Here is a 12,767-nt window from a genome sequence, read left to right as displayed (position 1 = left end):
AGCACCTCTTCTCTGAAGACAAAATTTGGCCAAGTATTCAATCGTCCTGTTTAATGCAGAAGCAATCACTAGCCCACTTGTGAGCAATGGTAATTCTGCTTTGCTGAATTGAGTGCTTTGTTTCTTAATAAATGATGATGACATTGAGGGGTGGTTTCTGAGTTAAATACTACTTACACAGCTGCATGACAGTTGTATACTGAAGCTGTATGTGAATAGACTGAGCAGACTGTATGAAAAACTGCTTCATATTTTATGTTTCTTTCAAAACATCCTCCAGAGCCTGATGAACACAAACAAAGAAGAAATGCGTGAGCTTGCAGCCCTGTTTTATTCTGTAGTGCTGTCTACCATGTCTGGAGATGAGCTGAAGGCCTCCTTGGAGCAGCTGATCAAGATAACAAAAGACAACCATGTAACTACCCTCCTTTGCTGCTGCTTTTTTTTTTCACATGTCATTTAACTGATAGGAAATCCAAATCTTACAGTGTGTCCAAGATGTATTATCCTTAATCTGAGTGTAAAATTAACTCACTGACTTCCAGCTGGACAGTGAGAAAGGATTTTTGTGTAGGTGAGTGTAAAGGTCTTTAAATAAATAAATCCCCAAAGCAGTTAAGGTCAGTAGGATGGTTTCCTGGAGGTACTTCACAAGCAAAGCCAGCATGGTCGTGTATTTAACAGGTTTTAGCCAGCTTAATTTTCCTTGTCCTGTTGAGTGAAAATGGGCCACAGTACCTACCCTAAACTTATTCATGAACTGCTACAGATACCTGCAGAACTGAGAAAATGTTCAACTTAATAAATCACAGAATCATAGAGCTGTTTCAGTTGGAAAGTCTTCTGTGATTGAGTCCAACCATCAACCTGACACCAGCATGGCTGTTAAATCATGTCCTGAAGTGCCATGCCTACTTTTTTTTTTTTTAACACCTGCAGGGACAGTGATTCCACCACCTCCCTGGGCACCCTATTCCAGTGCCTGACCACTCCTTCAGTAAAGAAATTTTTCCTAATATCCAACCTAAGCCTCCCCTGGCATAAATTCAGTCCATTTCCTCTCATTCTGTCACTTGATACTAGGGAGAAGAGACCAGCACCCACCTCTCTACAACCTTCTTTCAGTTAGTTGTAGAAAGCAATGTCATCTCCCCTCAGCCTCCTCTTCTGACTAAACAATCCTGGTTTCCTCATTAGATTTATTCTCCAAGGCCTTTGGGGGCTTTGTTGCCCTTCTCTGGGCATGCTCCAGCACCTCAATGTCCTCTATGTAGTGATGGGCCCAAAAGTGAACATGGCATTCAAAGTGTGGCCTCACCAGTCCCAAGTACAGGGGCACAATCACTTCCCTGCTCCTGTTGACCACACTATTCCTGATACAGGCCAGGATGCTGTTGGCCTTCTTGGCCACGTGAGCACACTGCTGGCTCATGCTTACCCAGCTGGCAGCTACCACCTGCATGTTGGTTTTCTGCTGGGCAGCTTTCCAGCCACTCTGCCCCAAGCCTGTAGCACTGTATGAGGTTGTTGTGACCCTAGTGCTTGACCTGGCACTTGGCCTTGTTAAACCTCATAAAATTGTCCTCAGCCCATTGATCGAGCCTGTCCAGATTCCCCTTCCCTTTCTGATCCATAGAATCCCTCTGGCTTGTCATCATCTCACAGCCTTGTCTGACCAATAGGCTTTGTGGGCTGGCTTCTTTTCTTCCATCCCCCATCAGCAGCTCTCAGCTATTGTGTCACTACATGCTGGATGTACCTACATTTTATCCTTCCATTATCCTTGTCTCTGTACTTGCTACTAGGAGCATGGAGGAGTCCTGAAAACAAGTTGGGCAGGTTTCTGGGCTGGTGAGTCTAGAAAGGGAAGGAAAGTAGTATTTTTATCCAAGATGTTTTCTATGTCAGTCTTTCTGAAGGACTTGGTGGTCACCATACTACATTGCAGGTAGCAGGCTTGTACTGATTCATTCATGTTGTAATTAACAAACATGCTTTTTTTTTTAATCTGTGAAGGATGTGTATATGAGCCAAAGCCTTGTCATTGCTCAGTTTTATGTAGGGTGCACCTTCTACAGTCACAAAGCCAGCACAGACAGGTTCCAGCCCTGCACTGCTGCTTTTGTCCCCAGTCACCCCTGAAGCTACGAGGGACCTTTTGCAGAATGTGGCTGAGAATAAAGAGGGAACACTAAACAAATGAAAGCACTAAAACAAATGAAAGCAAGATGTTCCCATGCATTTTTGAGTTTGAGTCAGTTAGTGCTCTGGTTTGCTGCAGATGTACAAAACCAGCTGAATCAGTACAGCTGCTTGAGAGATCACAGCACAGTCAGTTGCAGTGATGCAGCTTTTTTCACGTACATGAACAAATCTGAGTGTAAGCCCTGGCTTTTTTCTTTCTTTCTTTCTTTTTTTTTTTAAGAGCATTTCAGTGTCAAAGTCCTTTTGTTAGAATTTACCTGTGGGAATGAGCACTGTCATTAGATGGCTTCAGCTCTAGATTAGCATTGGAGAAATCAGTGTTCTCGACATTTAATTATAATTATAGAACAGAGTCATAGAACACATTGGGTTGGAAGGAAGCTTTAAAAGTCATTTATTCCAGCCTCCCTCAGTGAGCAGGCACATTCCCAACTATATCAGGGTGCTCAGAGCTCCCTCAAGCCTGACCTTGAATGTCTTCAGGGTTGGAGCCTCCACCACCTCCCTGCGTGACGTGTACCAGTATTCCACCACCCCTGATAATTCTGCTTCACAGTCTGTGGCCTATCAAACTGCGTAGAGGCATTGCCTACAGTACTTCTAGGCTAAGTGTGGTCCCCTTACTAGCAGTGAAAATCTAGAGTAATTCCCTTTTACCAAAGAGCACATTTTGTCCTCTTGGTCTGAATACACCCAATTTTCAAGTAGAGACAGGATGGTATTATCTTAGTTCACCTTCATAAATCTGTACTTAAAAATCAGATGAGTTGAAGAGAGACTGTTTACAGAGGCCTGTAGTGATAGGATGAGGGGCAGTGGCTTCAAACTAGAGAACAGCAGGTTTAGACTGGATGTTAGGAACAAGTTCTTTACCATGAGTGTAGTGGAGCACTGGAACAGATTGCCCAGGGAGGTAGTTGAGGCCTCATCCCTGGAGACGTTCAAGGTGAGGCTCAACAGGGCTCTGGGCAACCTGATCTAATTGAGGATGTCCCTGCTTACTGCAGCTGGGGTTGGACTAGCTGACATTTGGAGGTCACTTCCCACCCAGACCATTCTATGATTCTATTATTTTTTTTTAATAGATTCTTTTGTAGACTAGTTACTAAAAGGTAGACTTAAATGTGAGTGCTGGTGATAGATTATCAATCTGTCCTCCTAGGCCTCTTCTGAGTTTTGATAATTTATTGTAAAGGACTCTATCCATCAGGGAGCACTAGGAACACCCAGTTGTTCTCTGTTGAGGGATTACGTGTTAGAACTCTGTCTGCTTCCAAATGTCTTCTCATCTGGCTTGTCCATGTGTGTTTTTAAGTCAGTGCTTTGTGCAAAGTGTTCCTTACTTGAAAATGAGATTTTCTGCACTGTTGGTGTTGTCTGTAGAGCCCGGAGGTCCAACATGGATCCTTGTTGGCTTTGGGATTTACAGTAGGAAGGTACTTGGCCAAAAGGAAAATCAGAACAATGGAGCTACATGACATAGAACAGCCAAACACTGCAGTCATGCCAGAACAGGAACAGCTCATCAAGTTGACAACAGAGACAATAGGTAACTTCCTGCCTAAGATTTTGCTGCATGTTAGAGTTGTTTTTTTCAACCACCCCAAGCTGTCTTTTCTGAGATATGTGACCCTGTAGATACTGTAATCTTGACTTCACTTTCTGTAAAAATGTCACCTGATGGGATGTGTGGATGTAATCCTTTGCAACAAGAATTAGGTGGACCCTTAGGCAATACTAGGAGCACTGCCACTGCCTAGACTCCTCTCAGTGTCTCCTTTAACTTTGATTTTGTTCCAGCATAATGCTTCCTCCTAGCTGTAGAGAACATAAACGCCTTGCTTTTTGCATGGGTGAAATATAAGTGCTTGCCTGCCTGCTGCTGAATAATAACATGAATTCTGGTTTTGCTTTTTCTGGTAGGTTCTTTTCTGGACAGCACCTCTCCCTTCCTTGTGGTGGCTGCTTGTACTGCTCTTGGTGAGATTGGTAGGAACGGCCCCTTGCCAATCCCCAGCGAAGGAACAGGATTTACAAAGCTGCAACTGGTTGAAAGCTTATTGGCCCGAATCCCTTCCACCAAGGAAACAAATAAGGCAAGATTTTGTACTGTTACTATGATTCTTGTTCAGTTTCTGAATGCTCCACACCCAGGATGATATATTGCCTGGCAAACTCAGCCTTGCTTTTTGAAAGGAATTAGGCTTTTGTTTTGCTTTAGTGAGGCAGAATAGGGCTAAAGGTTTTCAGGATTAATTGAGGAGTTTTTCCATTGTTGGCTAGTAGTTGATGTCTTGTGCTTCCATAGTCAAAAGTATGAGCATAAGGAACAAAAAATATGAATAATCATAATTTTAATTAAAGAAAATGTTAGTATCTTCTTTTATCTGGAAATAATCCTCAAAGGCAGCAGGACATTCATTTCAGTCATGTCTTTTGGAGGAGAGGTGCACTAATTGGTTTAATAAGTGACTTGCATGTCTGGTACCTTAATTGAGACTTCTCTAAGAGTGAGAAAGAGTGGTTTTGAAGTGTGTCTTCTGGATTTACAGGAAGGTTATGTGATGGTGTTGGTTTTTTGTTTGTATTTAAGATGAAGGAACGAGCAATACAAACATTAGGTTACTTCCCAGTGGGAGATGAAGATTTTCCCCATCAGAAGCTATTGCTGCAAGGTTTAATGGATTCTGTAGAGGTGAGATACTTTCAATGTCTTATTCTTTGTACTACAATGGGTGTTTCTATTTGAATGCTTGTTATATATTCCAGAGGCAGGTTTACAGAGGGAGATATCTTCTTGTAATAGTGCTTCTAGTTTTTTTAAAACTGCCTGGAAATAGAGAGGTGGCTTTGGGGCTTGTAAAATGTTTTATGCCACATTTAAAAAACTTGCCATCTGAGGTTTTTCTCTCAGTCTCTAAGATGAATATATGTTCCCCTTCAGGAGGGCTGCCTGTATGTGTAGATCTTAAGAGTTTATAGTAATGAAAACATAGGTCTTCAAAGGTACCCTAAAAGTAGATAATATCAATGCACTTTCATCTGAACTCTGTCAATTGATACAACTCACTTGGAATTAGAAGCTTTAGTAATATATGTAATATAAAGTAATATATGTGTCTATTGTCAGCCTAAATGCATCATTGTAATCCACTGCATTTTTTAGCAAGGCTCCAGAGCTGCTATGCATATTGAAACACACCAGACAGCAAAATTGAATAGTCACAGAGCTTTTTTAGTGTTGTTCATTTACAGCTTGCTTTGTCTTCCTTGTTCATACTGGCATAGCTGCATCTACAATGCTGAATCCTAGTAAATATCAGACAGGCTGTTTTTGCTGAGTCCTCCATTCTGAGGTGATCAAATAAGCAAGAATAGTGTTGTGTACACAAACATAAGATGATCTTTCTAAGTGCCATGTTTCTCTCCTGTAGCTGTTTAGGGACATTACAGCTTCCTTTATGAAATATATGCTTGAAAAAAGACAATTTATCTTAGATTGCAGGAGGCTAAGGCCTACTTCTCTAAATGCCTGAGCATTTTGTACCTCCAGCAAGTGAGGCAAGCAGTCTAGAAGGTCCTCGATAGGTATGGAAATCAGTTCTTATGACTCAAGATTTATCATGAAAAATGCTAAAAATGTGGCAGAGTTCTGCACATTCTTTCCTGAGGGCCTAGAGAATAGTGGAAAGAGGACAGAGAAGCAAAGCAAAGTATTGTCTGCATTACTTTAATGTGAAAACAAATGTGTGCATCACTTAGAGATGATTAATTTCTGGAGGGTGTTACAGAAGAATCTTCTATTACTACATACTACTGTACAGCCACAGTACTTTTTGTTAATGACTAGCAGTCTTGTTTTAAGTGTTTTATCTTTGTCCTGTGTCCCCAGTTCTTTCTGCTTGCTGAGTTGAACTGTAGCAGAGACTAGCAAATGCTTTGAAGAAGGAATGCAGTACATATAAGTGTGGAAATCTTAGCTCATATTCATTTGGCAGAGTTTCCATCAATTTCAGTGGGTCTGAGCTGCCACATAGTCTCAGAAGCTCACCAAAAGAGTGAGCTGCGAATTGGTGCTGAGAATTTGGGTTAGTAGAGACTGTGGTTTTGTGGAGTCCAGTGCCAAAAATTTTGGTGTATGTTTAATTAGTACTGTCAGTGAGGCTCTGTTGTGTTTTCCAGGCCAAACAAATAGAACTGCAATTCACTGTTGGTGAAGCTATTACCAGTGCTGCTGTAGGAACCAGCTCGGTGGCTGCACGTGATGCATGGACAGTCACAGAGGAGGAATATATCCCTCCTTCAGGTAGGACTTTCCAATACAGGGACTGGGTTGAGGACACAAAGTCTCACAGTTCTGAACTAATACTGTGCTCCACAAATTTACTTCTGTGGTGTTTGATTTACAGCAGAAGAAGTAAGAGATATTTTGTGTTTGTTAATGCACTGCTCAGTGTTCTGCAATGCTGATTATGTACAGGTCGCTTCATGTCTTCAAGTCCATCTACTCAGGGCAGAAGGCTTTGTGTCATGTGCTGTTTAAATAGCTTGCTGATGAAATCTTAACTCATTGCCACTTGGCACTGCATTTGTTTTATTGTTTTCATTTTGGTTTGTGTGTTGCTTACTTTCATTTTGGTTTGTGTGTTGCTTTGAAAATAGCTCTTGAAGCATGCAGTGAAAAATATGGTTATAAAAGTAAATTGCAAGTCTTTTTTCCAGCAGTTTGGACTGACATGATTAAGTGACATTTACATGCAGTAAATGCACAAATTTTATTTAAGGACTAAGATTCTATACTCACTCAACTGCATGCATGGCAAAATGCAATCTTCAGAACAGGCAGCTGTAAATAGCAGCCTCAGACCTGCAGACAGACGTTTATGCTGTATGAGTAGTACCACTTTCATGAAGCATTAGGGAAACTCTATTATTTGTTTCTATTAGGGGAAGTGCTTTTCCAGGGACTCCAGTGAATGCTTTTCCTAAAAAAAGCAGAAATTAAGGGGTTACTCTTGGGCTGATTAGGTTTGTCATTGCTGCTGTACATGATAATGAAATTAAAAATGGGTGTGAATAATTCTCAAAGCTGCTCCCCTCCACCTTACTTTTCTTTGTCTCATATAGATTTGAAAGTGAATGATGTGGTTCCCTGGGTCCTGGACCTTATTTTGAACAAGCACATTATCAGCCCCAACCCACACATCAGACAGGCAGCTTGCATCTGGCTTCTGTCAATGGTGAAGAAGCTGAGTACACACAAAGCAATTAAGGTAAGAAATATGCCTTTTCCTAATACTGGTTCCTTGTCCCTATTTTCACTTCTCACTTCCTTTCTGTCCTTTTCTTCCCCTTCACATTTCCATTACCCTTTGTCCCAAGTGCTGCTGCAGTCCTTACTGAGTCTTTTTGAGACATGGCTTATCTTCTGTCACTGGGGGAGCATATTAACTGCCAGATGGGTGAAGCTGTTGGGCACCTTTGTAAACATCTCGCTTGCATTCAGGTTAGAGTGAGTTTACTGTAAATAGCTGTTATAAGATGAAGCAGCAGTACATCTTCCCTTGGGAAGAAGAGGTTGGTGTCTGTATAGTTTTTAGTATTTTCAAAAAACCCAAAATCCTAAAAAGGAGGTCTATGAGGGAAATGAGGGGGAGAACTGGATGGAATTCCTGGTACTCATTTATGTCACAGATTTATCATAATTTTGATACCTAGGAGCACTTATGTGCATTTTTGGTGCACTTTGATGAAAACCTTGCAATTAGCGTGCTTGTCTGTAATGAATGTGAAAGGTCTATGAGGACTTAGTAAAGCAGTCTATACAAAAATGTCCTCTCTCTGCATGGCAGTACTATAGACTCTGACTGGAAAATGCAACCATTTTGTGCTGTCCAGGTAATAATAAAGTGTTTTGAGACAGTAGGTGCTTTGAAAATGTAAGCTGTTACCTGTAAAACCTTGACACATATTACACTCAACTGTCTTTGTGAGAGGTGGCAAAAATGGTCCATGAGTTTGGGGATGAAGAAATGACATCTGCACACAGAGGATACCCTGTCTGGCTGCAAGCCAGGCTTATGATGCTTTACTGCAATGTATTAAACAAGGAAAATAAAATATATGGTTTACTAATGGCTTGGTAGTTGTAAAAAGGTGCTAAATAAATAACTTTTATCTTTTGTGAGTGTGAGGGCATTCCATTGATACAGTATCCTCTGCCCTGTGACCAGACACAGGAGACAAAACCTGAGATACAAGTAATACCCTTTTTTTTCAATCTACAGTCTCATCTCAAGGATATTCAAAGTGCATTTGTTTCAATTCTGTCAGATAGCGATGGTAAGTACTACCATATCTTAAGAGTTGTGTCTGTGGATGGGCTTTTAGCAGAATGGAGGGAATCTGAACAAAGTCACCTACACCCTCTTTGTCAATCAGCATTAAAAGATGATTTGTAGGAGAGTCCCCTTTCTGACATAGTGGGAGTGATTTCTTTTTTAGGAGGTAAGAAGCACAGCTTTTTTCTGTGCTTTCTTCACCTAGCACCAATCTTTTTCTGCATTTGCCACTCCAGACTGTGAAAACAGAAACCATGCTCCACTTTGAGCAGCAGAAGGTGTATGACAGAGTTCTTAGCCCTCTTTAACAGATTATGACTTCTGGGTCTGCTCATGGCAGCTCGTGGAAAGAGTGGCATCCATCAGTCTGTCCAAAGCTCACTGAAGTTGAAGAGAGCATTGCCATTGACTTTGCTGGACTTCAGGGGCCAGCTATGTGTCAGAATACCTATGAGTCTCAGAACACCCTCTGCTATTTCAAAACCTGTAGTGACAGTATTAGCATGAAGAGGTCACATAATTTGGGGGGGTATACCTTCAGAACAGACTGATGCTTCAGAATGCAAAGCTTGTGTCTTGCGAGACTAAATATGCTCTGAAATGGGGAGCTGTGAACTGTAGCATAGAGCTGCTTTTGCCAGATCATAATGTTGTTGACTTGGTTTTGAAGTTTTTGTGTTGCATAATTACATGCTTATCTTTAATTTTACTTCGTGAAATGTCTTGCAGAGCTTAGCCAGGATGTTGCTTCAAAAGGTCTTGGGCTGATATATGAACTGGGAAGTGAACAGGATCAGCAAGAGCTTGTCACCACACTTGTTGATACCCTTATGACTGGGAAAAGGTACAGTGAGCTCAGAACTCAGTGAAAGAAACTCTGAACTGTGTTTCTGATGAAAACAAAAACATGCCTCTCATGTGTGGAAAGAGACTTTCGTGGCCAAGGGCAGGCCGATGTCCATATATTCCCGGTGGGTCAAACTAGGGTATTTCTTAATTCATAATGTGGTAGGTTGAGAGAGGGCTTAACTCTCTCTCCTCCACAGAGTAAGAAACCACAGCTAACTCAATCGAAGAGCAAAAGCTATGTATTTACAAGCATATATGGAAAGCAGGTTATATATAACACAATATATATACAGGTATTTACAATATATACACAGAAATACACAGCAAAGAGAAATAACACAACGAAAATCCCTCCCCGAGGGAGGGATCCCCTCCTTGGAACCCCCTCTCTCCCCCCCACTACCTCCTTTTCTCCCCAAAAAGGGGTTAGAGAGAGAGAAAGGCAAGTTACTAAGGAGCAGAGTTGTTAGCAAGCTTCAAAAGGCCATGCAGGATTAGTGTTTGCTTATCTGAAGGCCAACTCCAGCAGTTCGCAGAAGAAGCAAGCAGGGAGAACAGGCTGAAACCTCCAACTCCCCCAACTCCCAAACCGAACTGAACTGAGGGAAAAAAAAAAAGAATTCCAACTTCTCTACAATCTAAAGCTGAATTTTTGTTTATCAACCAATGAAATTCGTTTAGAATATCAGAATGTTTTGGTTCTAGTACCGAAAACATTAGCCAGTGTGTTCCAGCAGTGTTTGTCCTTAAAGGCACAGCCTCAAACTATCACATCAGCTTAGGGTTTGTTGTGATTTATTTTGTTCTGATTTTGTTAAATTCAACAAAGTTTCAGAGTAATGATTCATCCAAGCAGTTCAAATCAGTCAGGGTTTGGTTAGAGTCCAGCTGGCTGCACTGGAACTCGTGAAGGCATAGGTACTCTTGAAGGCACAGGAACAGGCTGTCCCAGTGTGCCAAGGGATGTGCTGGTGAGGAAGGTGACCGGCCTGGATGGGCAAGCATCTTTTGAAGGAATTAAGGGAGGAAAAGGGGGTGTATCACCTTTGGAAAGGCGGCAGGTAACTTGAGATATGCTTAAGGATGTTGATAGATCATGTAGGAGAAAAATTAGAGAGGCAAAAGCCCAGTTAGAACTTAAGCTGGCCACTGCTGTGACAGACAATAAAAAGCATTTTTATAAATATATGAATGCTAAAAAGAGGGCAAGAAGAGCCTCCACTCTTTATTGGACCTGGAGGGGAATATTGTAACTAAAGATGAGGAAAACCCAGAGGTACTAAATACCTTCTTTGCCTCAATTTTCAACAGTAAGGCAGGAGGGCTTCAGGACAAGTGGCCTCCTGAACTGGTAGATGGGGTCAGGGAGCAGTATAGTCTCTCTGAAATCCATGAGGAGGCATTGAGAGACTTGCTGAGCCACTTGGATACTTAGAAGTCCATGGGACCATGGGATCCATCCTAGGGTACTGAGAGAAGTGGCAGATGAGCTGGCCAAGCCACTGTCCATAATTTAGCACCAGTCCTGGCTCACTGGAGAGGTCCCAGATGGCTGGAAGCTGGCCAATGTGATGCCCATCTACAGGAAGGGCCGGGTGGAGGAACCTGCAAACTACAGGCCTGTCAGCCTGACCTCAGTGTGAGGCAAGATTATGGAGCAGATCATCTTGAGGGCAATCACAGCATACCTGCAGGATGGCTGAGGGATCAGGCCCAGCCAACATGGATTTAGGAGGGGCAGGTCCTGCCTGACCACCCAGATCTCCTTTTCTGACCAGGTGACTACCTGGTGGATGTGGGGAAGGTTGTGGATGTAGTCTGCCTAGACTTCAGCAAGGCCTTTGACACAGTCCCCCACAACAAACTCCTGGCCAGGCTGTCAGCCTGTGGCTTGGACAGCAGCACTCTGCACTGGATTAGGAACTGGCTGGAGGGCTGAGCCCAGAGAGTGGTGAATGCCACATCCAGCTGGCAGCCAGGCACTAGAGGGTGTATGACCTTTGGAGAAAAGGGAAGATGATCCAGAAAATGTTTAAGGATGTTACTAGATCATGTAGGAAAAAGATTAGAGAGGCAAAAGCCCATTTAGAACATAGACTGGCCACTTCTGTGAAGGACAGTAAAAAATGTTTTAATAAATATATTAATGGCAAAAGGCAGGGCAAGGACAATCTGCATTCTTTATTGGACATGGAAGGGAATATAGTAACAAAAGATGAGGGAAAGACAGAGGTACTTAATGCTGCCTTTGCTTCAATTTTCAGTAGTAGGATAGGTTGTCTTTAGGAAAACTGGCCTCCTGTGCTGGTGGATGGATTTCGGGAGCAGTATAGTCCCTCTATAATCCAGGAGGAAACAGCTAGAGACCTGCTCAGCCACTTGGATCCCCACAAGTCCAGATGGGATCCATCCTCGGGTAATGAGGGAACTGACAGAGGAGCTCACCAAGCCACTCTCCATCATTTTTCAACAGCCCTGGCTCACTGGAGGGTATTGTGCTGTCCATTATATGTCCTGTGTCTTGGAATAAATGTGTTCTGACTTTTTACCTTGTGACTACACAGTAAGATGCTCACTTTCTGCTGCATCTCCTTAACATGACACATGATACAGGTTAATGAGATTCCTTGCAGTGTGTGTAGCTCTGCACACCTGTGTGTGGTCTTGGAACTGAAAGAATGGGAAGTTACAGAGTTAGAACATAATCACTTGTTCTGTAGCACTTAAGAATAGAGTTTGTTAAAGCTAATACTGGACCTCTTTTCTACCAGAGCCAAACATGAGATGAGTGGGGAAACTGTGGTGTTTCAGGGTGGCCTGAGCAAAACCCCAGATGGGTAAGTTTACTTAACAGTCTTGATGGCAGACACAGTGCTGAAACAGTGTTCTCTCGCTTGTAAATCTACTTCCTGAGCTCTTCAGTCCTTCTTGTTCTCTAAGTTACCATAACTATTTTCTTGTAGTATAGATAGGGTATTAACTGCTCTTTGCTTTAGGCTGTGATCTGACTGTAGCTTTAGCTATTATGGCATTCACATAGCTAAAAGTAGTGATGCTGATTTCCCCTCTGCTTTCCAAAGTCAAGGACTTTCTACCTACAAGGAGCTTTGTTCGCTGGCTAGTGATCTCAACCAACCAGACCTGGTGTACAAGTTCATGAATTTGGCCAACCATCATGCCATGTGGAACTCTCGGAAGGTAATTTGCTGCTTTCATTCCACTGCCATTCCCACTTTGAACTCTGTAAAGAATAACAGCATTTCTTTAGCTCTGATGATGTGATCTATGGATAGCAGTACGTGAAGGGCATTTGTTCAGGCTTTGGTGTCAGGTCAAATGCAAATGTATCAGCTTGAGAAACTAATTTAGCTG

General features: G+C 42.3%; 1 protein-coding gene across 4 annotated transcripts in view; it reads left to right on the top strand.

The window, feature by feature from the left end:
• The window catches only part of ECPAS (Ecm29 proteasome adaptor and scaffold), a 72,452-nt gene that overhangs the window by 37,418 nt on the left and 22,267 nt on the right, over positions 1 to 12,767 (top strand). For all 4 annotated transcript variants that reach the window (XM_054179017.1, XM_054179016.1, XM_054179015.1 and 1 more), the window contains 10 exons: positions 281 to 415; positions 3,589 to 3,754; positions 4,129 to 4,301; positions 4,799 to 4,900; positions 6,388 to 6,511; positions 7,333 to 7,478; positions 8,493 to 8,547; positions 9,276 to 9,390; positions 12,167 to 12,232; positions 12,476 to 12,593. In XM_054179017.1, coding sequence (XP_054034992.1) covers positions 281 to 415; positions 3,589 to 3,754; positions 4,129 to 4,301; positions 4,799 to 4,900; positions 6,388 to 6,511; positions 7,333 to 7,478; positions 8,493 to 8,547; positions 9,276 to 9,390; positions 12,167 to 12,232; positions 12,476 to 12,593 — 1,200 coding nt within the window. The remainder of the gene's footprint in view (positions 1 to 280; positions 416 to 3,588; positions 3,755 to 4,128; positions 4,302 to 4,798; positions 4,901 to 6,387; positions 6,512 to 7,332; positions 7,479 to 8,492; positions 8,548 to 9,275; positions 9,391 to 12,166; positions 12,233 to 12,475; positions 12,594 to 12,767) is intronic.

The sequence above is a fragment of the Dryobates pubescens genome, chromosome Z, assembly GCF_014839835.1.
Source record: "Dryobates pubescens isolate bDryPub1 chromosome Z, bDryPub1.pri, whole genome shotgun sequence".
In the NCBI taxonomy this organism is placed as follows: domain Eukaryota; kingdom Metazoa; phylum Chordata; class Aves; order Piciformes; family Picidae; genus Dryobates; species Dryobates pubescens.
The sequence above is the reverse complement of the archived record's forward strand: the minus strand, read 5'-3'. Positions and strand labels throughout refer to the sequence as shown.